Here is a 26,772-nt window from a genome sequence, read left to right as displayed (position 1 = left end):
AACAATTTCTTCCCCAAAGGGCTGTGGGGCATTGGAACAGGCTGCCCAGGGCAGTGGGAGAGTCACCATCCCTGGAGGGTTGGACAGACGGAGATGAGGTTCTCAGGGACGTGGTTTAGTGACAGGGTTAGGTAATGGTTGGACTTGATGATCTTGAGGATCTCTTCCAACCAAAATGAGTTTATGATTCTATGTCCTGTGTAGTGGTGTTTCTGAAACCAGCTCTGCAGCACCTTGCACTTCTTCCCATCGCTCGGTGGGGGTGGTGTGAAACCTGAGGGCAGCCAGCCTGTCTGTCAGGAAGCCTTTGCGGGGCTGACTTGATGCTCTTGTACATGCCTGTTGTAACGCCCAGTGGTGGCCACAAACCTTTCAGTCACCTTTTCTATCCTTGTTTCGCTTCCAGGGTGGGGAGCAACATAGAAAGACAGCTCAACACAACAGTCTTGTGTAGACCTGTTGGCCAAGCTTCTGCAACCCCCGTATCTCTCACATCCTCAAATGTGGCATAGCTCTGCAGTGCCTATTTCCCAAGTGCCATGAATTCGATAGAGATTTGATGAATGATTTGATGGAGATGCCACAGACCTTCTTGTTTCCTCCTTTATGAGCATTATGACTAATGGCTGCAGCTACCAAAATGTTTGGGCAGCAAAGTGCTTGTGATGTGCCCACGCTGAACTGAAGGCGAGGAATTCAGAAGGTGTGTGGCATCTCCATCCACTGCCTGTGGCTGTTGTCTTGCCAAGGCCGCAGACTGGCAGTGGGCTCAGAGCTGTGCCCAGCACTGCTGGCAGTGGTGGGCCGCTCTATGGGAATATAGCGCCAGATTGGCGAGGAGGTTGGTTAAATGTAAATACGCTCTAAGTGACTTGCAGCTGTCTGTAGAAAAAGCACATACATCACACTAATTGTTTTACTGACCTTGTGCGCTTGATGAGTAGAACCTCTGTGTTAGATAACACAGGCCTGTGAGAAACTCTAGACCCTTATCACTATGTCTGAGATTCCTGCTTTGTTGTGAGAAAGAGTGAGAGGCTGCGCCTGCTTGAAGCCTTGAAATACAGGTGAGCTCAGCAGACCCAGTGATGTTCCAGCAGGGCTGAACTTACCAGTGCCTGCGTCCCCGCTTGAGTTACCTCTGCGTGGGAGCTCAGGTGCTACGTCAGAGATCCCCCAGTGGAGAGGTAACTAAAATAAAACTTGCTCTTTGCAATGCATTCGTGGCCTCTGGCTCTTCTTGCGACGTGCCTGCATATGTGTACACAGCCGTCCTGCTTGGCTGTGTTCCCCCCTTGCACGTTACACGTTTCCAGACTTTGTATCACCACTACTGCACGACTGTGCCTTTCCCTCTCCTCTTGCATTAGAGTATGTTCCTCTTTGGTCCCCAAGGAACCCAACACACAAGACGCAAGAAGCTTCTCCTCAGGATGGCCCATCACCTAGTGAGCCTTATCCATCCGCCCTCTGTACACCTAGGGCTCCGGCACTTCATATTCCCCCATGATGACCAAAAAAAAGCCGATTTGCAACCCAGGCTTCAGTTTGGCAAAATTATTTGAGTGCCCGCTTGTCCACCTGCTTTTTCCTGGATTCAAAATTCTTGGTGAACATTTGTAACGACTCCTCCCAGCCTGAGGATCTGCCCCTTTCCCAATTCTCCTCAGTGGGGACACAGAGAGATCAACCATCAAGTCACGGACAACAGTTACTGGAACATCTTGTCCTCATTAGTGCGTTACTGTTAATGAACTCAAGCTGTTAATACTAACAGGAGATAACTGGCCACTTGAACCACACAGGACAGTGACAACAGTGCTGACTGAGGAGCAGAGGGTCGCACTGAGGTGCCAGAGGTTTCTAGGAGGAAATTTGGAAGGTGGCCTAGAGGGTCTGCTCTTGCAGCAGGCATAATCCTGTAGGCTGTCTGCACAGAGCAGCTGCAGCCTCCTTGGATATGGTGTTGGTTACACAGTTGATGCTCAAGTGTGCTGGTGACTCTCAGAAACCTTCAGCAGACTCATGATGTCCTGAGTTTATCCGCTCCTGCAGACTCAACAGCACTGTTCCTCTCTGGAGCTTATCAGTTCTTGGAAGGCTTTCACCAGCTATCTCTCAGCACACACTCTTCAGCCTGCCATTCTCTGGGAACTACTTCTCCACCCCTCCCAACAGCACCCATCCACAGGGAAGGACCTTTACAAAATAAGAGCTCAACCCTGAGCAGTGCAGCTGAGAAGATGCAGTACGGGGAGACGGGTACGGCCCACCGGGCAGACGCAGCTGAGGCTGTGGCGGAACACCCCCTCCCACTCAGGCTGGGGCACAGAAAGCCCGGTGCGTTTGTTCATCATCCTCTCGATGCTACAAGATGTAGCCAAAGCCACGGCACTGTTCTGGTGGTGAGGGACACGAGCCACGCTGTGGGCTCCCTGCTCGCAGAGCGAGACGCCGGCACTGCTGGAGCGCGTACCTGCACCGAGGTGCCAAGTGTTCGCCCACACCTCAGCATGGCACGTGGCAAACCAGCCCAGCTCGCCTCAGAGCAGGCCAGGGAGGAGGCCCTGAGGAGCAGGGCTGCTGAGGGGCAAGTCCTGACACACGGGGCCATGGCCGGGCCCTGCCTTGATCGTGGCTCCTCCTGGCCCCGTGCTCCGTGTGCTCGCACCCAGCTGCCTTAGCTCAGTTTGGTACAGGGCTGTTTGGTTTTTTTTCAAGAGGCCCCTGTGGGCTGCAGGAGCTGGTTCGCTGGGCTGGGATAACCCTCTGTTCGTGCTGGGGGAATCAGAGCATCCTTAGGGGATCCCAAGGCAGAAGTACACAGCTCGACAAGTGAGCCCTCCGCCAAAGCTCCACAAAACCTGCTGCCACCTCAGCAACGTTCAGAGCTAGACTGGAACACCCAGGCCTCACATTCACGGGCTGTGGCCCAATGTGGCAACCCATGTCCTGGGGTGTGACCTCCACAGCCACTCCCAGGCCCCCATTCCCTCCTGGATCCCCTCATCAGGTCCTTCCTGCCTGGAATATTGTCCCTGTCTCTTCAAGATGTGTCCAGGGGACACCAGGGTGTCCCCTTTATCGCACAGTAAAGTCAGTCCTAGTCAGTCTTGAAGGGTTTTAGTTGGAGAAGAGCCGCCAGGATCCAGCTCATGGGAAGCGGCTCCTGGGGTCAGTGGGTGACTAGTTTTAGGGTGCACATGGGTCACATTGGTCCCCTGTGGCCCTCAGGTAGAACACTGGTGGTGCAACCATTTTCAGATGTGACTGGATCCCAGATGGCGCTCAGCCTCTTCCCAGCTGTCAGGTGGAGCAGGACTCCTGGGAATCCCACTGTGGAGGCCACAGAGTCTCCCCCAAACCCTGACCTTACCCCAGCCAGAGCAAGGCACCAACTCCAGGCCATGTCTGGGAGAGTAAACGGAAAGAAAACAAAATATTTGCTGATAACTTCCATTCTGCCATACCAGCCAGAAACGTACATTTGCACATAGCTGGCAGTGACTTCCAATGCCTGAGCAGCAGGAACAAACCAAACCAGATATTTCTCAGCCAAATACGATGAAAAGACACCATAATCTGTAAAATACATTATTTACTGAATATTAACTCAAGGAAAACAGAAGTTTATAATCCTCAGAGTATATTGTTCCCTCTTACTACACCAACCATACATTTTGGGGTCAATACAGTGTTCTCTGTCTATAAAATGGGCAATTTGAAACCTGGGTTCAAACGAAGAAGAAAGCTGTGTTTCATTCCGAACGCGGCAGGCCAGGGTGTCTGTGCAATGCTGGTGCTGTTGCTTTAGCTCCACCGACGTTCCTTCAGCTCCAAGGGAGCTTCGTCTCCACACAAGCCTGTGATACAACATCATGCCGTAAATGGGATCCCAAAGCACCAACTGCATGAAGTTGAACTGCATTTTCCATCCTCGCTGCCCTGCTCATGGTCTCATCCACACCTGCCTCATGCCAGTGTCCTCCCAGTCTGCGCAGGGGCTCTCAGCCCCAGGCCACTGCTCCCCCAGCCCCACCAGAGCCCAGCAGATCCTGGAGGTATTATACACCAGATGGGTCTGCTCTGGACCGCCGAGCCCTGTCCACCAAGCACGGCATGAGCTGTTGGTCACCTGCCTGCTGCTCCCCAGCCTGCACCAGTGCGCAGTCCCAGTGCATGGGGCTGGTGGTCATTTGGAGGGAAAAGGTTGTTGATCCCAGGTAGGGATGCCACGAAGCCATCCTGCAGTTCCTGCCTGCGCTGCCACCCTGTGTGCTGCTAACCCTGAGCTGTGAGCTCGTGCACAGCTCTGGGGACAGCAATGCCATGGCCCAAGCTCCCATGAAGCAGCAGATTGCAGAGGCAGTGCCAGCGGAGGGCACAGCAGCGCTTCAGACCTGCAAGCAAGCTACAGCACACGCCAACAGCTTTCTGGCTTACTCCCAGAGCACCTTGCCCTTCCACACCACTGCCTCCACAACATTCATGCACAGCCACTGCACAAGTACACAGGTTTCCTGGTTGCCATCCAGCAACAAGCCCGCATGTGGAAAGTCTTTCTGCTGGCAACCTGCAACGCCTCTCCTGCTGTAGGTCCGCCTACACCAGAGAAATTTGGCATGTCTACTGGTAGCAAAGGTGCTCCCACAGACATTCACGCTCCCTTCACTACTTCACTCCTCCAAAGTGGGACAGAGGACTCATTTTTGCTGGGGAAATGTTGCCCAGTTTTGTCCACAGAAGGCAGAGCAGAGGGCATGGACCAGGCTTGCTAGATGCCAACGTCCAGGTTTAGGAATGAGACGCTGCTGTACAACTCTGACGAGACCGAGCTGCTCCCCAGGGTGCGGGTCTGGCCAGGCAGTGGGGATGGAGCATGGTCCTCTGTTGAATCCTCACTCTCTGTGCTCCTGAGAAAGTTAAAAAAAAAAAAAAAGAGATGCTATTTACACAAACCGCTTCTATTGCCCACTCCACACCCAAACAGCAGCAACCCCAAAGATTTGCCATCTCTTTGGACAGTCCCAAAAGGAATGTGAAGACAGACAAGGAACAGCAGCAAAGACGACCTGTAAGATCTGTGCTCCAGGAAACCATTTTGCACAAGACAGTCCATGTTTGCTGAAGGAGCCACCAGCCCTACAAAGAGACTGAAGGCTGCTGAGCACACCCTGCTCCAGACCACCAGGGATCAAAATACCTCCCGTGTTATGTGCCATGATTGTGGACCCAGATCATGGGATGCAAAGCCCTTTTCCCTCACCTTCTTTAATAACAGGGAAGGGCATGACCTCAAATTCTGAGCCTGTATGAGACCAACCTATCTAGCAGCTGAAAAGCAAGATGTACAGACATAGCTGGCAGTCACACACACAGACATGTGAACACACAGCACAGGCAGAAATTGCACAGGAATGCAGACAACACCAAGGGTGAAGAAAATTTGGAGGAGGCTGGTGGTGGAGATGAAAACGAAGCAAGCATCAGCGTGTGATCCTGAGAGGCTGGAGCAGCAGAGGGATCTGGGGGTGCAGCAGGATGAGCTGTGTTGGTATGCACACAGAAAGATGTGTGCAACGGAGGAATTGTGGAATCTTAGAACCGTTTATGTTGGAAAAGACCTTTAAGATCATGAAGTCCAGCAGTTAACCCAACACTGCCAAGTCCACCTCTAAGCCATGTCCCTGAGAACCTCGTCTCCGTCTGTCCAACCCCTCCAGGGATGGTGACTCCACCACTGCCCTGGGCAGCCTGTTCCAACGCCCAACAGCCCTTTGGGGAAGAAATTGTTCCCAACATCCAACCTCAACCTCCCCTGGCACAACTTGAGGCCGTTTCCTCTGGTCCTGGCGCTTGTTCCTGGGGAGCAGAGCCCGACCCCCCCTGGCTCCAAGCTCCTTTCAGGCAGGTCAGAGATCAGAAGGTCTCCCCTCAGCTCCTGTTCTCCAGGCTGAACCCCCAGCTCCCTCAGCCGCTCCCATCACACATGTGCTCCAGCCCCTTCCCCAGCTCCGTTCCCTTCTCTCAGCTCGCTCCAGCACCTCAAGGGCTTTCTTGGCGTGAAGAGCCCAAAACTGACCCCAGGATTCGAGTTCTGATGAGGAGATCTGATGCAGCACAAATTTGGGTAAAAGAAAGAGCGTGGCACAGGTTGGAGAGGAAAAAAGGAGACTAGAGATCTCCAGGAAATGGAAGAGTCGGCATGTTCCAGCTGTTAGGTGTGAGCACAGAAAGTGAGGGGTTTATGCTGGGGAGTTTATGACCGAAAGTGGTGGAAGGAACAGGAAAGATGGGCAGGAGGATCCGCAGGATTTGTCTGTCACTTGCCAGCAGTGGGGTGAGTGTTGCTGCCGAAGGGCTCATGCAGCGAGGTGCCCTCCAGCAGCACGGCACCTCGCTGGCACTTACGGCACGGCGTTGAGCTTCCTGCGCAAAAGGTAGTCAATGACATCGGGGTCTGTCTGAAATAGCCTCCTCAGGATGTCACACTGCATTTCTGGAGAGACCTGGGAGGGTTACACAGACGTGCTCATGGCACCTCCTCCTCTCTGGAGGAAGACGAGCAGCCAAGGACAGCAAAAGGACTCCAGGTCAATACATGCTCACAGACCCACTGTGTTGGTGTCACGTCCCACTTCCTGGGGTCTGAGCAGGATCTCAGCCCCTGCTTTTCCCACACTAACCCCAGTCCTTCAGCTCCCTGTAGACCACGCAACTGCTACAAGGCTTTTTGGGGACCTGAAACATCACATTCCCGTAGACCTGTAGGAAATAGATGTTTCTGGTATTTCTCAGGGATTTTCTAGGTCCTCGCCTAAAACCAGGGCCAGGAGGACTGCTCCATGCATGCTCTTGGTGACCGAGGGAGTTTCTGTCAGGGTTTCAAAACAGCTTCACAGCCTCCACTGAATTGTCCCCAAGGAGAGCAGCCACTTCAGCTATGTGACCGCCTGGCGCCCACCTACATCACATCCCTTGGCGACTGCTTCAGAGTGCCCAAGGCCACATGAAGCACCCGTGGTGCTCGAGCCTGCACCTTGCTGCACATCTTCAGGGGCTCTCCCACTCAGTCACCATATCTGCCTCCGAGTGACCCTGCCTGTGCTCACGAACTGCATTGCACCACTCTCCTCCTCCTCCACCAGCATCTCCCAGAGCGGCAAAGGGAAGCACAGAGCCTGGAGCTGTGTCTCCAGTCTGTCCTGGCTCCCTGGCACCCGCACTGCAGCAGGGCAGAGCGAAGAGTGCACCAGCGGTGCTTTGAAGTTCACCTGAACCACCATGCAGAGCAGGATTCAGCCAGAAGATGCAAGAGGCTCTTATTGCTGTCTGCAAGTGCCGCGTGGGAGAGTGGAGGGAGGATGGAGCCAGACCCTTCCCAGACGTGCCTGGACACAGACCGAGGCACAGCAGGGATGAGCTGCAGCAGCGAAACTTCTGACAAGGAGAAAATTCTTCCCTTGAGGGTGGCGCATCCCTGGGACAGGACCCAGGGAGATCACAGGTCTCCATCCTTGGAAATAAAAGGAAACCCCAGCTAGACGCAGCCCTGATCTAGCTTTGAAGTGAGCCCTGATCTGGCTGCTCAGAGGCCCCAGAGGTCTCTTCCATGCGAACCTTTTTGTGACTCTAAAAGACGCTTTTGGGAACCTCAGGTCAATGCATCCTCTAGGGCAGGATGAGCACTCCCTGCCTCACACTGATGGTCCGAATCATCCACTAAAGAGCAGGTCTGAAGTGATCCCATCTTTCACTGCCCTCACCAGCACTCCCCACTGTTACATCCTCCCCACAGCTGCCCGAGGCTGTGGCATCTCCACCCCATGTCATCTCCTTCCAGCTCCTTCCCTCTTCTAGGGTCTCTCATTTTTTCTTCTTCTTTGCCCCACTTCACCGGGACTTTGGGGGAGAAACTGAGGTGCTGCTCCTGCAGTTGCTGTTGGCCAGTTGTTACCTGTCCCAAATGAGCTTGGTCAGACATCACCGTGGTGGAAAGCAACAGAGAAGAGGGGATCTGTTCATGGCACGACCCTCAGCTCTGCCTTTACAATGCCAGTAACAAGCCACCTCAAATTAATATTTACACCTGCCATGAGGAATGAATCACGTTTTCACAAGTCAACTCGACTCATCTTCTACTAAGTGGGGCTGTGAATATATCTGTCCTTCTGCTCTGTTAGAAGAGTTCAGAGGGGAAGGAAAGGTCTAGAGAAGTTGCTCTGAGAAAGCCTCACCTACCATGAACAAGGTCTGGTAGTGCTCAATCAGCCTCTGGAGCACCTGTATGATGGCAGCACTGTCTTCAAAGTTCATTGCACCAGCGTCTTTCTCTCCAGGCATCTCTTTCTGAAGGATGTTGGGACCAAAGATTGTGGCCAAGTTGGAAACTGTCATTTTATTTCCAGGAATCTTGCAAGCAAGCACAAAAGGAAATTGTAGATTATAGATGGACCAGCATGAGATGTCCCAGGATAGCCTCACCCACCCCAGGAACACGAGCTGCTGAGTGAGGCCAGGATGCTGATCTGGGTCCAGTTTGGTCCTCTCCAAGCTGATGGCAGGGCCAGCATGAAGGATTTTCAGTGCTGGAGCATACGCACATCCCCTCCTTGCATCAGAGCCTTCACTCCCATCTGCCTCACTTTCACAACCCATACCAGAACGCAGCAAGCAATATTTCTATATCATCGTATAATATGGAACAAAACCAGTCTCTTTGAATCACAGAGAGACTTAGAGCTCAAATTGTCCAGAGAAACCAAAATCTTGAGTCCTTCATGAAAGCTGCTGGTGGAAAACCAGAATCAGCCCACAAAAAATGCCCCTTGCACTGCCTACAGACACACAGGCGGGTCTCTCTGGGATTACTGCAGCCTAGAAAATCACATAGCTGGACTGAGAGCAACTGCCATGGACATGGGGATTTATCAACAACTTGGTTTTGCCAAAGGATTCACCCAGGCTTGCAAGAAGCTCTGCTTGGTTTAACCAGCCAAGTTTCAGCAACCCCTCTTCATGCAGTCAAGGTGTTTGGGTCAGCCTTACCTCCTGGCCATCGGGGCCCCAGGAGCTCTCTGCATGCCGGGCCACCTCGCTGAGGAACCGCAGGAGCCGGTGCAACGTGTCGCTGTGGCAGGGGGGCAGCAGGAAGAGCAGCAGCTGGAGGGCAGCCAGCTGAGCTGGACCCTCCATCGCTAAGCAGAGAGCAACCCGTTAATTACAGAATCACAGAATCCCAGAATGTGAGGGATTGGAAGGGACTTCAAAAGCTCATCCAGGGCAATCCCCCCGCTGGAGCAGGAACACCCAGATGAGGTTACACAGGAAGGCGTCCAGGCGGGTTGGAATGTCTGCAGAGAAGGAGACTCCACAGCCTCCCTGGGCAGCCTGGGCCAGGCTCTGGCACCCTCACTGGGAAGTTTCTTCTCATATTTAAGTGGAACTTCCTGTGTTCCAGTTTGCACCCACTGCCCCTTGTCCTATCACTGGTTGTCACCCAGAAGAGCCTGGCTCCATCCTCCTGACACTCCCCCTTTCCATGTTGATCACCATGAATGAGGTCACCCCTCAGTCTCCTCTTCTCCAGCTCCAGAGCCCCAGCTCCTCAGCCTTTCCTCACACGGGAGATGCTCCACTCCCTTCAGCATCTTCGTGGCTGCGCTGGACTCTCTCCAGCAGTTCCCTGTCCTTCTGGAACTGAGGGGCCCAGAACTGGACACAATATTCCAGATGAGGTCTCACCAGGGCAGAGTAGAGGGACAGCAGAACCTCTCTGACCTACTGACCACCCCCCTTCTAATCCCCCCCAGGTCCCATTGGCCTTCCTGGCCACAAGGGCACAGTGCTGGCTCACGGTCATCTCACCGTCCCCCAGGACCCCAATTAGTGCAGTTCCCAGCCCTCTAGGCACTGCCAGCTGGACAGTCTTCATGTACATGTAATGAGCTCTGGAGGGAGCCAGATTGGTGTCTTACCCTTTGTGCCATCCATGCAGGGATAAATACTCTGTGAGACCCCAGCAAGGGCTGCGATGTGATTGCATGTGGTATTGTACAGCCCCATTGTCAAAGACTGTCCTGGACCAGAGGGATTGTAATCCAATTATAAAAAAAAAGAACAAAGCACAGACTGCAGCAACTACACGTGGCAGTGCCAGGCAGCACATCACTAATGCCACTGCTGTGAGACAGTTTCTGCAAAGAAGAGTGGTAAAGGAAGGATCTGGGAGCGAAATGTTTGAAAAATTGTACATGTGTGGTGTAAATTTTCATGGATTCACCCTACAGTCCATGCACAGTCCGGGGCCATTTGGCCTTTTTATTAACAGTGTCAGCAAGAGGAAAAAAAGTCACCTCACTGCAGTGATAGCGATGCTGAACTGGCATGGGAGGAGGACAGGGAGACAGAAAACAGCGGGCCAGGGCATGAGAGAGCGCCTAAAATAAAAGGAGGCTGTGATGCGAAAGGGGCATTCAAAGTTCCGTGTGATGGAAAGAGCAGCGGATGGGGGACTGCATGGTCCCATACCCTGCCCTGGTGCTGGCTGTGAGGGGCTCCAAAAACAGCTGGGCAAGCAGCTGGAAGAGAAGTCCACTAAAGGCTGTAAAACCTTAACAAGACTTCAGGCTCCAGTTACTTGGAGACCACTGGAAGGTGGAATACGGGAGAAAACAACTGTTTTTACACACTCATCAAAGTAAGAGAGCCTGGCTGCTCCTGGAGATGGGATAGTGGTCCACACCAACTCTGCTCCAGCCACGTGTGCCTAGCTTTATGCTAAGCCTGGAAGACATGGCTCTAGCCTGTACACATCGCTCAAAAAAGAAAATAATTCAGTACTGTGAATATTCTGCAGTTCTGCCTGGCTTTTGGGGGCAAATGGCAATCTTAATCTTCTCACCTCCCAGGAATAAAAATACAAATCCTATCTTTTAGCCAAAGTAACACCAATTTCCACAGGGGAAGGCATAGAGAAGGTAATTCTTCTGACAGTTCCCAACCTTTTGCTTAACACTGTGCCCTAAAAGTCTTTATATGACAAAGGTGCGTGATTTATTCTTCTGTCTTTTAGGCTGCAGACTTGTACGAGAAATACTGTCACTTCACATTCAGAGAAAGATGAAAACAGAACAGAAGTAACAGCTCAGTAGATCTGGACGAGGCAGGGAGAACATCTGAATATTGCTGGTCAAAGCTGGGACCAGCAGCGACTCAAACCCTTCCAGGGGACAACCACAGGCACAGAGAAGGTGCCACAGGGCATCAGCCATTGCATCCATCACCGCCACCCATGGTGGCCACCGCCCTGGCCATGTCACACGCAAACAGGGAAGAGACCTGACCCCAGACACAGAAACACCCAGCAGGGGTGACCATTGCTGAAATAGGAAGATGCAAAGTCAACGGGCTAACGTGGCTTCTGCAGGGAGATGTCCTGCCATTCAGAACTCCTGGAGCTCTCTAGGAGTCAAGAAACATGGGTGAGGAGGGTGGCATCAGTCTCCCTGGATTTCTAGAAGGTTTTGGGCAAAGGCGCTCATTTAAAGTTTTGAGGTAGATGAAACAGCTGTGACGTAAGAAGAAAACCCTTCAGGGGACAACTAACTCATTAAAAAATGGCAAACACAGGGTAGGAGCAACTTGCACAGTGTTTGCTGTGCACAGCTTGTGCTGTTCAACGTGTTCCTTAATGCGCTTGAGAAAGAAGACAGAGGTGGCAGGAAGAAAGCTTTGGAAGCAGTGGTCTGGCCTGGCCTTCTCTCCAGCTTTAGATGGTGGTTCCTTCCCTGCGCCTTCCTTCTCCACGCTCTTCACAAGCAGTGAGATCATCTTCTGAGGTCAGCAATCTCACCCCGAAAGCTCTATGCCCAGACCCTGCAGGTTCATCACCCTGTGGGCTTCTGGAGAGCGGGACACAAGCAAGCACCTGGCCCTATGTCCTCCAAAAGCATCTGCATCTCCTAAAACGAAGAGGAGGAGTGATCTCTAACTTGAGAGGAAACTCAGCTTTTGCTGACTCTTTTCTGGCAGACTAAGTATATCCTTGTGCTCCAGGACCACCTTCTTCATCACAGACTCTCCCATCTTGTCAGGTGTGGACATCACCTGCTTCCCAGATCCCCTCTACAGTCTTTCTGTAGATGGGTCTTACAAAGCACTGAGGAAGCTGGCAGCTCAAATTATTGTCGATTTGCAAAATAGCTGATTTGGAAGCTCACATCAAACACGACGCAAATTCCACATCTAGGACTCTAAATAAAAGACACCACGGTAAAGACAGCACAGCTACATCCAGCTGGGATGCAGCGCTGGCCTGTTTTCACTTGGGATGCTATTGTATCTTCTGTTTCTCCTCTTTGATCCAGGTGTCTCCTGCCCCTGCAGAGATGCAGGTCCACTGCACAGCCAGAGGAGCTGGGCACTGCGGCCAGCCTTCCATCTCCACCACCACCCAGGTTTTCCCGATCTCATAAGGAGACAGCATGCTGAGACATGCCCTAGCCTCAGGATACAGTTATCCTGAAGAAACTCGGTGCCATGTGCCCACAACTAGAAGACACACCTGTAGCCCCGTGCCTTTGCTCTGGGGTGATTTCAGCAATGACAGGTTGGGTTACACTCCTGCTTTGCATTGCAGGTGTGCTGTATGCTCAAATACCCAAGCTTGAGGGCAGAAGATTGCTTCATATGTTCCTCTAAATCCCTGTACACCTCTGTTCCCCCGCCACATGCCCTGTCTTGGTCCCTGACATGGCAGAGCCCATGGGTGTGTAGCTGCTCATTTTGGATACAGAAGCAGGAATTCATGGATTTGGATTTGGAGAATCAAACCTGAGGAGAGCAAGATGGCAAAAAGGAAGCAACAAGATGGTGAAGGACACCAAGAAAGAGTAATGCTGGAAGCTGTGGAGACTGACAAAAATCTCAGATACCCAAAATATGGAGGGCAGAGAAAGCTGGGCAGATCATTTGCAAAGACAAATGCTCTAGAGAGCTGCTTAGAGAGCAGTGTAGGGGAAAGGGACCTGGGGGTCCTGGTGGACAGCAGGATGAGCATGAGCCAGCACTGTGCCCTTGTGGCCAAGAAGGCCAATGGGACCTGGGGTGAAAGGTTCTCCTTCCCCTCTATTCTGCCCTGGTGAGACCTCATCTGGAGTATTGTGTCCAGTTCTGGGCCCCTCAGTTCAAGAAGGACAGGGAACTGCTGGAGAGAGTCCAGCGCAGGGCCACAAAGATGATTAAGGGAGTGGAGCATCTCCCTTACGAGGAACAGCTGAGGGAGCTGGGTCTCTTTAGCTTGGAGAAGAGGAGACTGAGGGGTGACCTCATCAATATTTATAAATATATAAAGGGTGGGTGTCACGAGGATGGAGCCAGGCTCTTCTCGGTGACAACCAACAGTAAGACAAGGGGTAATGGGTTCAAGCTGGAACGCAAGAGGTTCCACTTAAATGTGAGAAGAAACTTCTTCTCAGTGAGGGTGACGGAACACTGGACCAGGCTGCCCAGGGAGGTTGTGGATTCTCCTTCTCTGGAGACATTCAAAACCTGCCTGGACGCCTTCCTGTGTAACCTCACCTAGGTATTCCTGCTCTGGCAGGGGGATTGGACTAGATGATCTTTCGAGGTCCCTTCCAATCCCTGACATTCTGTGATTCTGTGACACCCCGACACTCAGTGCAAACTGGGGCTGACTCCTGTGCAGCACGCTGAGCTGTGCTGGGACTGGTACAGAGCCAGGTAACTGCACAAGAAGAAAATTCCCTTTTTTTTCTTTACAAAACCAAACATGGTGGGTTGACCGTGCACAGTGAGTCTCTGCACCCTGGGCACTCACAGGCTGTGCTGAGGAAGGCTGCGTAGAGCTCTCTGGGAATCAGCGAATCCGGCATGTCCCGAAGAAACTCTTTGAGCAGAGCAGCCACATCATGAACGCTTTGATGTTCATCCAAGAAAACATCCAGTCCTCGGTCAAACTCTTCCCTCAGCTTAAAGATGGAAGAAAATAAGAATAAAAGCAACGGTCAGTTCTTCCTCTTTACACAAGTCAAGCTGTTGGGACCTGCCCCTGTACAGAGCTACTGCAGTGGCAGGACAGGAGGGTTGGCTACTCCAGTGTCCCCTGATGCAGGGCAGCCCCAGAAGAGGCATCCCAGAGCCCAACAGCCTGCTGCTGCCCAGAGGATGGACCGCAGCACCAGAGGAGATCCTGGCTGGTGAAGGGAGCCCAGAGCAGGCTCCGGAGTGCCAGCCAGGGGATGGAGGCTCATCTGCTACAGGCAGCTTGGAGAGGTGAAGCCTGCTCTCCATGGCTGGGAGAAGGACCCAGCAGCATATTACAGGTTGTGATCCAGCATGTACCTGTGATATTTTAGACCCCTCCGCATCAGTGTCTGCTTTATTCATTCCCCATCGATACGAGCATCTGTCCTTTGGATGCAGTACTGCTACAGAGGATGCAGGAAATGTCTCGCTTTACCTGCTGAACTCTTTTCTTGGAGCTCCCAACTCGGAAGATGCCCACCGTCTGGAGACCTGGGAGACAGACAGGTCAGTGCTCTGCATTTCCACAGCCCCCCGCCACCCTGAATAGTCCTTGGAGCATCTCAACATCAGGGAAGTGGTTCTCTTGCTCTGCACACAAGGCAGTGCATCCTTCCCCACGCCTGGCAGAGAGGGCAAAAAGGTTTTGGAGACACAACATCTTCTGGGATTGATTGTCTGTGGATCAGGGAGGAGAACGCAACTGTACAGCCACTCTGAGCTAGATGCTGGATGTGCAGGGGGAGGTAAGGCCAGAGCACACCAGGAGATGGGTCATTGACATGCACAGTGACACTTCTCAGCCCAGATGCTACACACAGGCCAGAGGACTCTCCCCAGTGGCTTTTTGGGAGCATGCCCTGCCTCAGGAATCAGCTGCCTCCTCCCATCTCAGGGAATGGCCAGGCCAGAATGCCCCCCTGTATGATGGGTTTTACCAACCTACTGCAGTGCATGTCATCTGGCTGGAGAGACATCCATATTTACCGTGCATTTCGATGTGTTTGCAACATCTGTCCACAATCCGTGGGACCTGCCGGGTGATGGGGTTGAGGCTCAACATCTTTTTCTTGCTCAGGCTTCTCTGCGGATCCAGCTCGTGGGGATGTGACAACTGCAGTGCCTCCAGCAGCTTGGATGTGTTGTCGCTCAGGTCAGTGATGGAGTCCACGGACATTGCCCCCTGAGACAGACCAGAGGTGATTCAGAGGGTGGGAGGAACCACCACACAAAATCCCAGAACGCCGCCATTGCTGTGACCTCCGAAGTTTGTGGGAAAGGGAGGTATCACCTCCAAACAAACGCAGAGGTCTACAGAGCCTGTCTGGGGTTGCAAGAGAACCACAGAGAGACCTTTCATCTCCCATATGTTTATGTGCACTGCCCCCAGCGTGAGGTGTTCCTAAGCACAGCTTTCCTACTGGGTCAGACCCTACACAGCACATGGAGAAAGAGGAAACATCCCCAAATCTTTCACCTTTGCCTGTGCAGTATACTGGATTTAGTTACCTGCATTGGAGCTGCTTTACACCAGGAGTTACAGGCACTTAGCAAGAGACAGGCATGGATCTCTACACCAAAGAGATGAGGCAAACCAAACCCAGCCTAATACACACCTTCCCTTGCAGGAAACAGGACTAAAGCCAAGAAGGTGGCCAAGGCTGACCAGCCACACCGTTGTCCTTGCTCTTTGATGCAAGGGTGGTAAACACTGAAAGCAGTTCAGCAGCACAGCTATGTCCCTACAGCAGTGGGGGCCTCTCCCTGCTGTGTGGCCAGGGAACCAACATGTCCCACCATCGACAGGTACAACCTCAGGTGGGAATTTCGCAAGTGCAAGGACCAATCTCCAACTGCGACATTGCTAAAAAGGCGATGCTGTTTCACAGAGAAGCCATGTCTGTTCCTTGCGCTGCTCACCAGGATGTGATGCAATGGAGGAGCAGAAAAATTCACATCACTGATGTTGAATCTCCTCCTGTCCCTACCTACCCTCAGCTGCCTGGCCATGTCCTTCTGGCAACCTTGGCTCTGTAAGAGCTGAACTAATAAAGAGTGTCCTAGCTCCCCAGCCCACTCTCCTGGTGAAACAAGGGCATCCCATTTCCCTGAGGGCAGACCAGGACCCACCCAGCGTGCAGCACGAATAACTCACATTCCTTAAGAAAAGACTCTGGGAAATCATATTTATGACTGAAGCCAGAGCCTCCCCCAACCTGCAGCACCATCACAGTGCAGCCCGGTTTTGCCATCGTACCCTTCGCTGGCTCCAGGAGCTGTTGTTGAGAAGAGCTGGGGAAAGTGGCTCCTCCGGGAAGACCTCGCAGGGTACCAGGACACAGCTCCTGCCCATCAGGGACCTCTTCTGCCTTTGAGCCCGAAATCTCGTCACTGTCGCTTCCACCTCCAGGCAGAGCCGGCGGCTCTTCTTCACTGCGTCCTGCAGTTGCTTGTTGGCGCAGTCATTGGCGATGACTTGGAAGAGCGGGATCCCAAAAGTCTGAGGAGAGCAGTCTAGGGAAAGACATGGGAGAAATGGAAAAGCATTACTAGCAAGAAAAAGGAGAGGGAGCTGCACTAGCACAGCCCAGCTGCTGGGGGCGTGTGTGCACACCTGGATAAAATAATTAATCAGCAGAAGGGAATGCTGGGATAGTATAAAGGTAACCACCAGGAGGAGAATAAAGAGGGAGGGTGAGCAGGGGAGCTGGCAGGAAAACTGGCTTCTATCCATGGGTTTGTTGCAGCCTGTCTCAGTTTTTCCTGAACTTTCCTTCCTTTTGTTGGTTAAAGCCTCATGAAGATGTCATAGCATCTATGGAACGAAGGCTTCATAAATCATCAGAAATATTTGATACAAAAGATTATTACCAAATCAGAACCTCCAGTTTTCTACAGAGTTTGTGTAAGCTATGTCTGTTTGAGAGTAACAGTCTTGGTATTAATTGCATTTTTCCCAAATAACTTCCCCCTCCATACCTCCTTGCAGATGCAAGGAGAGCTCTCCTTACTTCCAGACTCCATAACATCCTGGGCCAAGGAGGTTTGCAGCTGGAGTACAAGCCACAAATCCATTTAGTAAAATACCAGGCTGCTGCTCAATAATTTCCTTGAATGGACTTTGTATTGGTGTGAAGAAAATTATTAAGTGTTCATTCCCCGCTGGCTGGGCTCTACACTTCTGGTTGCCCAGGTTTGCAGCTGACGTCCTTCAAGGGACAATAAAACAGAACTCAAAGCAGCGAGACCAGGGGTAAAATGGGCAGACAGAAATGTTCGTGTGTGTACATCTTTACAAATGAATGTTTGTGCACACACGTATGCATCCCTTCCAGACTCTCTCATGCTTGTGCACGTATCATTACGTGCCACCCTGGAGAGCAGCAAAACAACATGGGACAAAGCACCTTGCTGAATTTGGGCACCTCCCAGCTCAGCCCCATTAAAACCCACCAATTTGACTTGAAAGCAGGGACCAAAACCTGGATAAAAGGGAGGCTGCTCACCTTTCTTCTCCTTTGAAAAGCTCTCCAGTTTCTGACGGATAGATTTACTGCCTTTAGGTCCAACTATGAGGAGAAAAGAAAGCAAAGGTTCTGCATCATTAGACTGTTTCAGTATGGTCTCCCCTTAAAAACGTTGGTCTTTCTGCACGCCCACAGGCAGCTCCCATGGGCAGAGGGACGCCATGGATCTGATGTGGCTACGTGGGACGGCGTGGTGGGCACCAGCTACCTGGGGGAAACAGCCCCAGAGATGGACCACCATCCTCCCAAAGTGGAGGAAGGGACAAACCCCTCCCAAAGTGGAAGAGGGGACCTCGCCATACCCAGGCACTTGGACCAGGGGGGTCTCACAGCACCAAACCACCACCGTGGGTTAAAGACACCCCAGCTGTGGGATGCGCCCCACCTGGCTCAGACCACAGCCCTATAAACGTCTCTCCATCAGGGCTTACTGATGCCCCGCTGTCCAGATGTGCAATGCACCAAGCGACCGGTCAGGGAGCCAGCAAATGAACAGGTGTCACAAAACAGTCAAAATGAACCGCAGTCGATCTCTCTGGCGGCACCCAGGCTTGCCATGCCCCGCCAGAGGAAACGTCTGATGCTGCAACAGCTCCCAAATGTGGTCTGTGCGTGGGACAGACCAGTGGCCAAGACCAGCTCACGACACAGGGGTTCTCACGTGTGAAAGAGCAGTAGAAAAACCTCAGCTGTCTGAAGGCTGTAGCTTAAAACTGTACAGGACACACATGGACCTGCTGGAGAGGGGCCAGAGGAGCCACAGAAACGATCCGAGGCTGGAACAGCTCTGCTGGGAGGACAGGCTGAGAGAGGTGGGGGGTTCAGCTGCAGAAGAGAAGCTCCGGGGAGACCTTAGTGTGGCCTTTCTGTACTTGAAAGGGGCCAATAAGAAAGATGGAGACAGACTTTTTAGCAGGGCCTGTTGCGATAGGACGAGAGGTGATGGTTTGTTAGTAAAAGAGGGGAGATTCAGGCTGGACATGAGGGAGGAATTTTGTACACTGAGGGCGGTGAGAGCCTGACCCGGTTGGCCAGAGAGGTGGTGGATGAACCATCCCTGGAGACATCCCAGGCCAGGCTGGACGGGGCTCTGAGCAACCTGAGCTGGTGTAGATGTCCCTGCTCATGGCAGGGGGGGCACTGGGGGAGCTGGGAAAGTCCCTCCAACCCAAACTGTTCTGTGATTCTATTATGGTTCTATGTTCTGGACACCTTTAAATTCTGTGCCCATGTTATATGTGACTCGGTATTAATGATGATGTCCTAGCAATTACTTAATGACTCAGACAGCTACCTTAATTCATCCTCAGAGGTCTGGTCTCAACACTGGAAAAAGGAATACAACCCCAGAAAAGCTTTTGTGGAATGTTTTACAGAACATAGACAAAGTTAGACAAAGTTAGACAAAATACATATCACCAGAAATCCTGTATTGGTCCAGGAAAGTCAAGCCCTGCTCCTAAGTATTCCCCACATTGTACATCCAGGGGCACCCGTCACCATGTTTTGTTGCTGCAGTGAACTGAAAACTCATTCGCCACCCACCCCAAATCCAGGACAGATCATCCTATTCTGGCTTGTGCTCCTTATTCCGAAGGAATTCTCTTCCTAGACACAGCTTATATAATTGTTTGGGTTATTTTGTAAGATTTAGAAGGGAGTTATGAAAGCTGGTATGAGCAACATGTGTATTTAAAAAGTAGCCTACATTAATTATTCTGCAGCACTATATGTCTTGTTTCATTCAAATGACCAGATAGTCGGAACATGAAGAACTACCTGGAAGCAAAAAGCACCCAGCTAAGGAAACAAAAGGCCAACAAAACTCCACTGTTTCAGCATAGCTATAGGAGGGGTGACACGAAGTGCTGGGGCTGAGCGTCAGCATAACACTCCACTCCTAAAGCCGTGCAGATGCTCCTGAGCAAAATGAGCCATGAGGCAGCAGATAGTAAAGAAACCATGAGGATCTCCCAGCTCAGAAAGCCTGAGTTGGTATCTCCATGACAGAGGAACACATGTGATCCACCACAAAACCAGGAGATGAGGACAACTTCTTTTCATGGAGATGCATTACAGCAAGCTCGATGCTGTGTATCCTTCAAAGATTTCTTCTTTCTTGGCCATCTCCTGCTCAAACCACAGGCTTGTTCCTGCAGACTTGGCCAAAATGAGATGTGGTTCCCCATCAGATGTCCCCTCTGTAGCTCACGAGGGTCACCCTGATGTTTGCTGTAAGGTCTGAGATGCTGCAGAAGTTTGTTGGGATTGAATGAGCTGCCCAGAGGGTATCAAAGTTGACGGCTGCCCCAAAGGGCAGCTCACAAAGGCATGCACACCCTGTGCTCCTCATCATCAAGGTATCTGGAGATACAAGGATTAAAAGAGGTGCTGAACACCTTTTCCTTGAGGAAAATAATAACTGTGCAACGGCTGTTTATTAAAGAAGGCAGGAATTTCACGCAGGTAGATGTTGGTACAGAGAGGTGGGTGGACCCAAACGGAAACCGTGACACCCAAATTCAGGGATTTCCAAACATTATGAGCTTCCCTTTAAACCACTGGGGTAGGAAAATGATGTTGCAGGTGCAATAGTTTCATAGCTAACCCTCAGCATCTCACATTGACTCCCAGCCAACAAAATGCAAAAAGAGCAATTGGCAGGTACAAATCCAAAGGATACAAAGATGGACAAAAGGAAGGAGGGATTCCCTGACAGCAGCTGCTCCCTTCAAAAACCAGGTAAGCAGGAGAGTGATGTTCAAAATACACACAAGGATGAGATCAGGACTTTGCAGTCCCCTGCACTTAACCCGCAAGAAGAGAGGAGCCCGTCAGACAAAATGCAGCACACTTAACAGCAAGGAAGGAATTTTTTTTTCACACTGCACTGTTCCCTAGAGAAACTACTGCTGCAGGGTATTGCTGAAAAGGGGATCACAACAGCTCAAAATTTTAAAAAAAAACTAAAAAAGAGAAGGAACCAGGATGCTTATGGTCAGAGTCTCGCAGGGGCTTAAAGGCAGTTTGTGGTGGCTGGTGCTGCAGCCCTGGGCAACTGAGTGTTCTGGGAATGAGATAGAATCGCAGAATCACAGAATGTCAGGGACTGGAAGGGACCTCGAAAGATCATCCAGTCCAATCCGCCTGCCAGGGCAGGAACACCCAGGTGAGGTTACACAGGAAGGCGTCCAGGCGGGTTTTGAATGTCTCCAGAGAAGGAGAATCCACAACCCCCCTGGGCAGCCTGTTCCAGTGTTCCGTCACCCTCACTGAGAAGAAGTTTCTTCTCAAATTTAAGTGGAACCTCTTGTGTTCCAGCTTGAACCCATTACCCCTTGTCTTACTGTTGGTTGTCACCGAGAAGAGCCTGGCTCCATCCTCGTGACACCCACCCTTTATATATTTATAAACATTGATGAGGTCACCCCTCAGTCTCCTCTTCTCCAGCTCCAGAGCCCCAGCTCCTCAGCCTTTCCTCACACGGGAGATGCTCCACTCCCTTCAGCATCTTCGTGGCTGCGCTGGACTCTCTCCAGCAGTTCCCTGTCCTTCTGGAGCTGAGGGGCCAGAACTGGACACAATATTCCAGATGAGGTCTCCCCAGGGCAGAGTAGAGGGGCAGGAGAACCTCTCTGACCTACTGACCACCCCCCTTCTAATCCCCCCCAGGTCCCATTGGCCTTCCTGGCCACAAGGGCCCAGTGCTGGCTCATGGTCACCCTGCTGTCCCCAGGACCCCCAGGTCCCTTTCCCCTACACTGCTCTCTAATAGGTCGTTCCCCAAACCTATACTGGAACCTGGGGTTGTTCCTGCCCAGATGCAAGACTCTACATTTTCCCTTGTTATATTTCATTAAATTTTTCCCCGCCCAACTCTCCAGCCTGTCCAGATCTCGCTGGATGGCAGCACAGCCCTCTGGCGTGTCAGCCACTGTCAGACAGGAGCTTTCTCTCTCTTACTCTTCTTGAAGCCATTTCATTGCATGAAATCTTCCAAATATTAATTAAGACAGGAAACCAAACTTGGATGTCGCCCCCAGTAAGTACTTGCTGAGCAGCGTAAGGTTGAGATTGGGCATTAGGAAATACTCCTTCCCTGAGACAGGTCCCCAGAGATGGGGGGGTTTCATCCCTGGGGGGTCCCGGCCCCCGCTGCCCTGGGCTGTGCTGGTGACAGCCCCGCTGTGGGGGGAGACCCCCGAGCCCCCTTCGCACCCACACTGCAGGTACCCCTGGGGCTGCCGAGCTGCGGGCACCTCCTGCCCTACTGGGATGCCAAAATAACAGCCCAGGGCATTTCAAGCTGGTCTGTCCACTCCTGAGTAACAAGTACATTTGGGAAGGAGTCCACACTCACTGTGCTCGCTAGGTTAGATGTGCAGATGTCGGGGGACACAGGCAGCTATGGGAACCCAGACAATGCCTGTAGGCCAGGACAGAGGAGCACAGTCCCTATGGAGCTTCTATATTTATCTGCCCGTTAATTTCAGTAGCATGTCTTCTAGCCTTGCATAAGCCCCATCCCAGCATCAGGACTTTTTGCTGGATGTTAATCCAAAAAAACAAAGTCTGTCCCATCCCAATGGCATTAAGATAGTCCCAGTGGAAGACCATTGCATCTGGTTTGGATCAGGGGGATCAGAGGCAGACAACAGGCAAGGTCATATTCTCACACTATGGACACACAAACCCTCCTCAAAAGGCTGATTAGGCCTTCGAGGCTCAGATCAAAGCAGGGAATAAAAAATGAAACAGACCAAAACGTGTCACAAATGTCTTCCCATAAGCATCATCCCATGTTACGAAATGCAGGCATGGAGATGAGTAATGGCTCAGCAGGAACCATCCTCTCCCATCCTCTACCTTTAGCCAGGCTGAGTTCCCCAACAAGCAGCTTCTCCTGCAGCTGGTAGAGAGCGATCTCCTGCAGACTGGCCCTCTCCAACTCCGAAAGGCTGTGCAGGGGCATGGGCTGCATCTTGGTGCTTGGTTCTGGCAGAAGAGCTGAGACAAAGGTCCTGTGAAAAACGTGCATATATATATATATATAAATAAAGAGTCAGGAGCACATCCCAGAGACACCTGCTTTAGGAGAGAAGCCGGTGAAAATGCCACAGGGTGTCTTTGCAGGTGCAGGAGACACTTGGCCCTCTTTCACCTTGCCTAAGAGCCAGCTGACATGTAGGTGCCCTGGTCACACCATCTCGCTTTGACCTTCCAAGCAAATGCCTTGGAGGCATCAGGGGATACATGGGGGACCTCAGCCCTGGCTCCCAAGACCCCACAGGCTCCCTGAGGCACCTCAGTGCTTGGCAGAAAGCTCCCTGGACTATTCCAGCTGCCATCTGTTTTCACATGAAGCCCAACACCATCAGGCTCACAACACAAGACGGCACATCCTGGCTAGAGGAGCAGGGACTGTGGTCCTGCTGCTGGGACTTGGCCATTCTTCACCACCGGAACATAGTTCCTGGCTGACACCAGCCTCGAGACCATGCTCCATGTGAGCAAAGGCAGGATGGAGGCAAGTTCAACCATCTCCTCGCCAAACCTAGAAGGCACGACATGTTCCAGAGTACAACAAAAACTCACGCGAGGGAAACCGCAGTAGGCAGCACTTGGCCCTGCTTTGTCTGACACCCTGTCTAACACGCTTCGCTAACCACCTGGGAGCTGCTCAGCAAACAACACACAAAGCCAGGAGCTCCATCCCAGTGTGTCCTCACGTTGCGTCCACAGACCCAAGCTCAGCTGCAGGTACTGGCAGCTGCATTGGGATCAATCCTGGATACATTCAGACTTGAACTTTTCTTCGTCCTCCTCCCCCTCCCATAAGAAGTGGGACCAAACTAAAAGCTCCTCCTGGCTGCGGCGGCAGCCTGAGCATGTCCCAGCTCCCTCCAGACGCCCACCTCGCTTCCCCCTGCCCTCCAACAATCTCCACCACGTCAAGGAGCCCAAACCTTTTGGCCTGGTGCTGTTAACAGGTCCCAGCAGCCCATCTTCATGCAGATCAGTGCTGCTCCCGGCCAGCCCCTCACTGCAGCTCAGCACAAGCTAAACCATGGGCTCTGGGTTGAAAGGGCTTGGGATGAGACACCAGCCTCGAACTGGTCTTTGGAGGATGCTGTGCAGCTGCACATCCCTCCTCTCCTTCACCCACATCCCCCCTGTGCCGGCTACTGAGGTATAAGGAGTAACTGAGGAGCCTGGAACGGCTCTGGCGGGGCTGGTGTGCGGCGGCTGTTCGGGGGACGCCAGGGCTGGGCACACGCTGCGGGTCCCTCTGTCCCCCTGCAGTGGGGAGAGGCTGCAGAGATGCTTCCCACGCTGCAGAACGGTGGGTGTAGCAGTTTCCCTCCAGGGCAGGTGAAGAGACCTTGGGGGTTTGGGATTTTTTTTTTTTATTCAGTCATAAAAAACCTAAAAAGCAGCTCACATTCCACGACATAAGGCTTACAGACCCCTCTTATTCGCAAGCTCTTCTTCTCCGCCTTTCCCCCCTCATTTTAAATTGGTTTATTTCTTAATTTAATACTTCACGCTGAGCTTCATCTCTTGTAAATCGGACATTTCCAGCACCAACCAGTGCTGTTGAAGCCTCACCAATGCCTGTATCCCCGGCACAGGCTGCACCGCAGCCCACAGCCCCGCACAGGTCACGGCCAAACGCCCCGTCCTCTCTCCCACGTCTCCGGGGAGCTCTCCCTGTTGTTCGCAGCCTCCTGAAGAGGCTGTGCTGGGACCCGCTGCCGGCTCCTCACCCCGCACCAACCTGGGCATCCGCTCCCTTGCCGAGGGGCTGCGGTTGCTCCGACTGCCCTGGCCCACGTCGCCTCCCGGCACCCAGCGAACCAGCCGCGGTGCAAAGAGCACAAAGCAGCAGTCGACAGAGGACAGGACCAAGGTTCTCAGCGTGCGCACAGCAAAGGCCTGGTCAGAGTACAAGCTCCGAAAGGAGCCTTCCCAAAGAGGGCTTTAAGGCAATCACGAAAAATAAATGCCTGGAAATCTCCTAAGGCCGGTGCTAAGGGTGAGGATGGGGGGAGTGTGACGGGGCAGTCTGAGCAGGCTCTTGTATCAGCCCCAGCTCCAGCCCCTGTGCCCAGGGAGGGCTGTTCTCTGGGGCAGTGTTTCTTTTGGCCAGGTTTGCAATTTCTAAAGATATTTAGAAAGTTACATGATTTAAAAAAAAAAAAAAAATATATATATATAAAAAACAGTTATGAACTCCCCAGAAGGCAACACCAAAAAGGGAATTCAGCTAAAACCAAAGATATTCTTGAAACGTTTGGTGTTTATTACAGAAACAACATGCCTCAGCATGGACGTGGTGACAAACGTGAGATGCGGCACAGCCAAACCGCCTGGCACGGCTCAGCACCTCGGGACGATTAAAACTGGGGTACCCGGGTGCCCATGACTGTCTCATACGCTGGACGCAGGGGTAAATCACCAGGAAGGCACACTGCAGCCAACGCTGCCAGCAGCCAGACCCAGCACTGACCCACCCGGGGCCTGGAGCTCGGAGGGATGCATCACCAAAGGGGCCAGAGAGTCATGATACCCAGTTATATTTTAGGTGAAGCACGGCCCATTCATGTCTTGCTGGAAAAGGGGCTTTTTCGTTATTAAATGATTAAACACCAGGAGCTGTTCTTTAGGATCTGCAACTTCTTCTGGCCGCCCCTCAGCTTCCTGCTGTGCCACACGCCACTTCTCAAGGCAAGCTTGGAAACCAGCCTTGAACACAATACATGGCTTTTTATAACGTTCCTTCTGCAGGAAAAAAAATACGTGGAAGGAAGAAGGAGCCCCTTAAGAACATATTTTACATACTGCCTCAACGGGGCTGCACGTAAGGGGTCAGTCTTAAACTTAAGTAACTAACTGGTCCTACCGAGCTTTGCAAACAGATCCTGGCACACGAGCTCCCCTGGGATAGCCTGGCTGGGAGAAGGGGGCACAGATGAAACGATGCCTTCAGCAGGCAAGAACATCACCCGCCAGCAACAGCTCTGGAGTTTCTGCCACACCAGAAACGCAGGATGAGCAGAGCCGGAGCTCCCGGCAGGACGGGAGCAGCTCTGCTGCCGGTAGATGCTACGGATGGGCAGACAAACCCCTGAGGCAGACACACTGAAAGAAATCACCTTTCTGCAGGCCAAGCTCCGGGCAGAGCCCACACTCGCAGCCCCTGCCTGAGCGGGAGGGATGGCTGGAGAGGAGTCACAGAGGATGCGGCTGCACTGGGGCAAGGAGCAGGAAACCCGATCGGGACAGGGAGCAGAAGGGAGAGAAAGCTGGAAGAAAAAGTCAGAGCAAGTGGCTGCTTATCTGGCCTTACCGTAAGGCTACAAGAACAGCCCTATAAAACACCACCATCACTGGCTTTCTGATAAACTCCTACTTCAGCTATTAATCCTGAAAAACCCGGCCTCGCTTCCTGCAACAAGCGTGTATCTCTGCTCACAGGAGCAAGCTAGATGGGGACCAGCATCGACAATGTCAAACTCCCCAGTGGCAGCACAGCACTCGGGGTGTCCCTGCCCCAGGCTCAGGTGCTCCCCAAACAGAGGAAAATGCCAACACGCAGCCGGGGCAAAAACCAGAGTACTGCAAATCCTCCTTCAGAGGAGGATGCCATAGAAGGAATCTCACTGACTCAAAAACAGAAATAAAATGCCTTTCACTGAGAGTGTTAACATGGTACTTCCTCTCTGCAATGACTTTCCCTACTTATTTTTAGGACTAAGGCTTATTTAAGGAAATCTCATGGGAAAAGCTCAGCTCAGCCTCCCCTTCTATTCCCAAAGACTTGCAGTTGCTCCCCTATTTTCAGCAGCAAAGTTACTCTCTTCCCAGGTGGAATGAAGGGTTAACATTTACCTTCCTCGTTTTCTTCTCGCAGCACAACCAGTGGCAGCCTGGGCTGTCTCCTCTTCCTTCGAGATGATGGTTTGCAAAGCAACGTCTCCACCACCTCGTGTGGCCCCGCAGAGCGGGTAGGGGAACCTTCCCTGCCTGCTGGCGGGAGGAGAAGCGGAGAAGTGACGGAGAGGAGATGCTGCGGCTGAACACGGCCGAGGGGAGGAGAGGGGTGATGAGAACGTGAATTTTCTGCCAAAAGAAATGAGAGCCAGAAACATCATGGTGTGGAGAGGGAGGGCAGGGTTAGATGGGAAGGAACAGCACT

General features: G+C 52.3%; 1 protein-coding gene across 1 annotated transcript; it reads right to left on the bottom strand.

The window, feature by feature from the left end:
* Window positions 1-3,581: 3,581 nt before the first annotated feature.
* ARHGAP36 (Rho GTPase activating protein 36) lies at window positions 3,582-26,598 on the bottom strand. Its single transcript, XM_065643439.1, has 11 exons — window positions 26,466-26,598; window positions 22,440-22,594; window positions 17,553-17,615; window positions 16,304-16,560; window positions 15,034-15,229; window positions 14,483-14,538; window positions 13,841-13,991; window positions 9,049-9,197; window positions 8,242-8,412; window positions 6,412-6,509; window positions 3,582-4,913 (listed from the first exon to the last, which is right to left on the bottom strand). Exons 2-11 carry the CDS (start codon window positions 22,552-22,554, stop codon window positions 4,775-4,777), a joined length of 1,395 nt encoding a protein of 464 aa, XP_065499511.1. The 5' UTR covers window positions 22,555-22,594; window positions 26,466-26,598; the 3' UTR covers window positions 3,582-4,774.
* Window positions 26,599-26,772: the final 174 nt, after the last annotated feature.

Source organism: Caloenas nicobarica, chromosome 12, assembly GCF_036013445.1.
Source record: "Caloenas nicobarica isolate bCalNic1 chromosome 12, bCalNic1.hap1, whole genome shotgun sequence".
NCBI classification, from domain to species: Eukaryota; Metazoa; Chordata; class Aves; order Columbiformes; family Columbidae; genus Caloenas; species Caloenas nicobarica.
This window is presented reverse-complemented; position numbering and strand designations above follow the sequence as displayed.

What these genes read in the sequence shown, in the direction of transcription:
- ARHGAP36 (XM_065643439.1), bottom strand. Translation starts at nt 22,554, where the DNA reads ATGCAGCCCATGCCCCTGCACAGCCTTTCGGAGTTGGAGAGGGCCAGT. An exon ending in ACTACCAGACCTTGTTCATG is followed by an intron (nt 6,510 to 8,241) that starts GTAGGTGAGGCT and finishes TAACCCTCCCAG; the next exon opens with GTCTCTCCAGAAATGCAGTG. An exon ending in AGGAAGCTCAACGCCGTGCC is followed by an intron (nt 4,914 to 6,411) that starts GTAAGTGCCAGC and finishes TAACTTTCTCAG; the next exon opens with GAGCACAGAGAGTGAGGATT.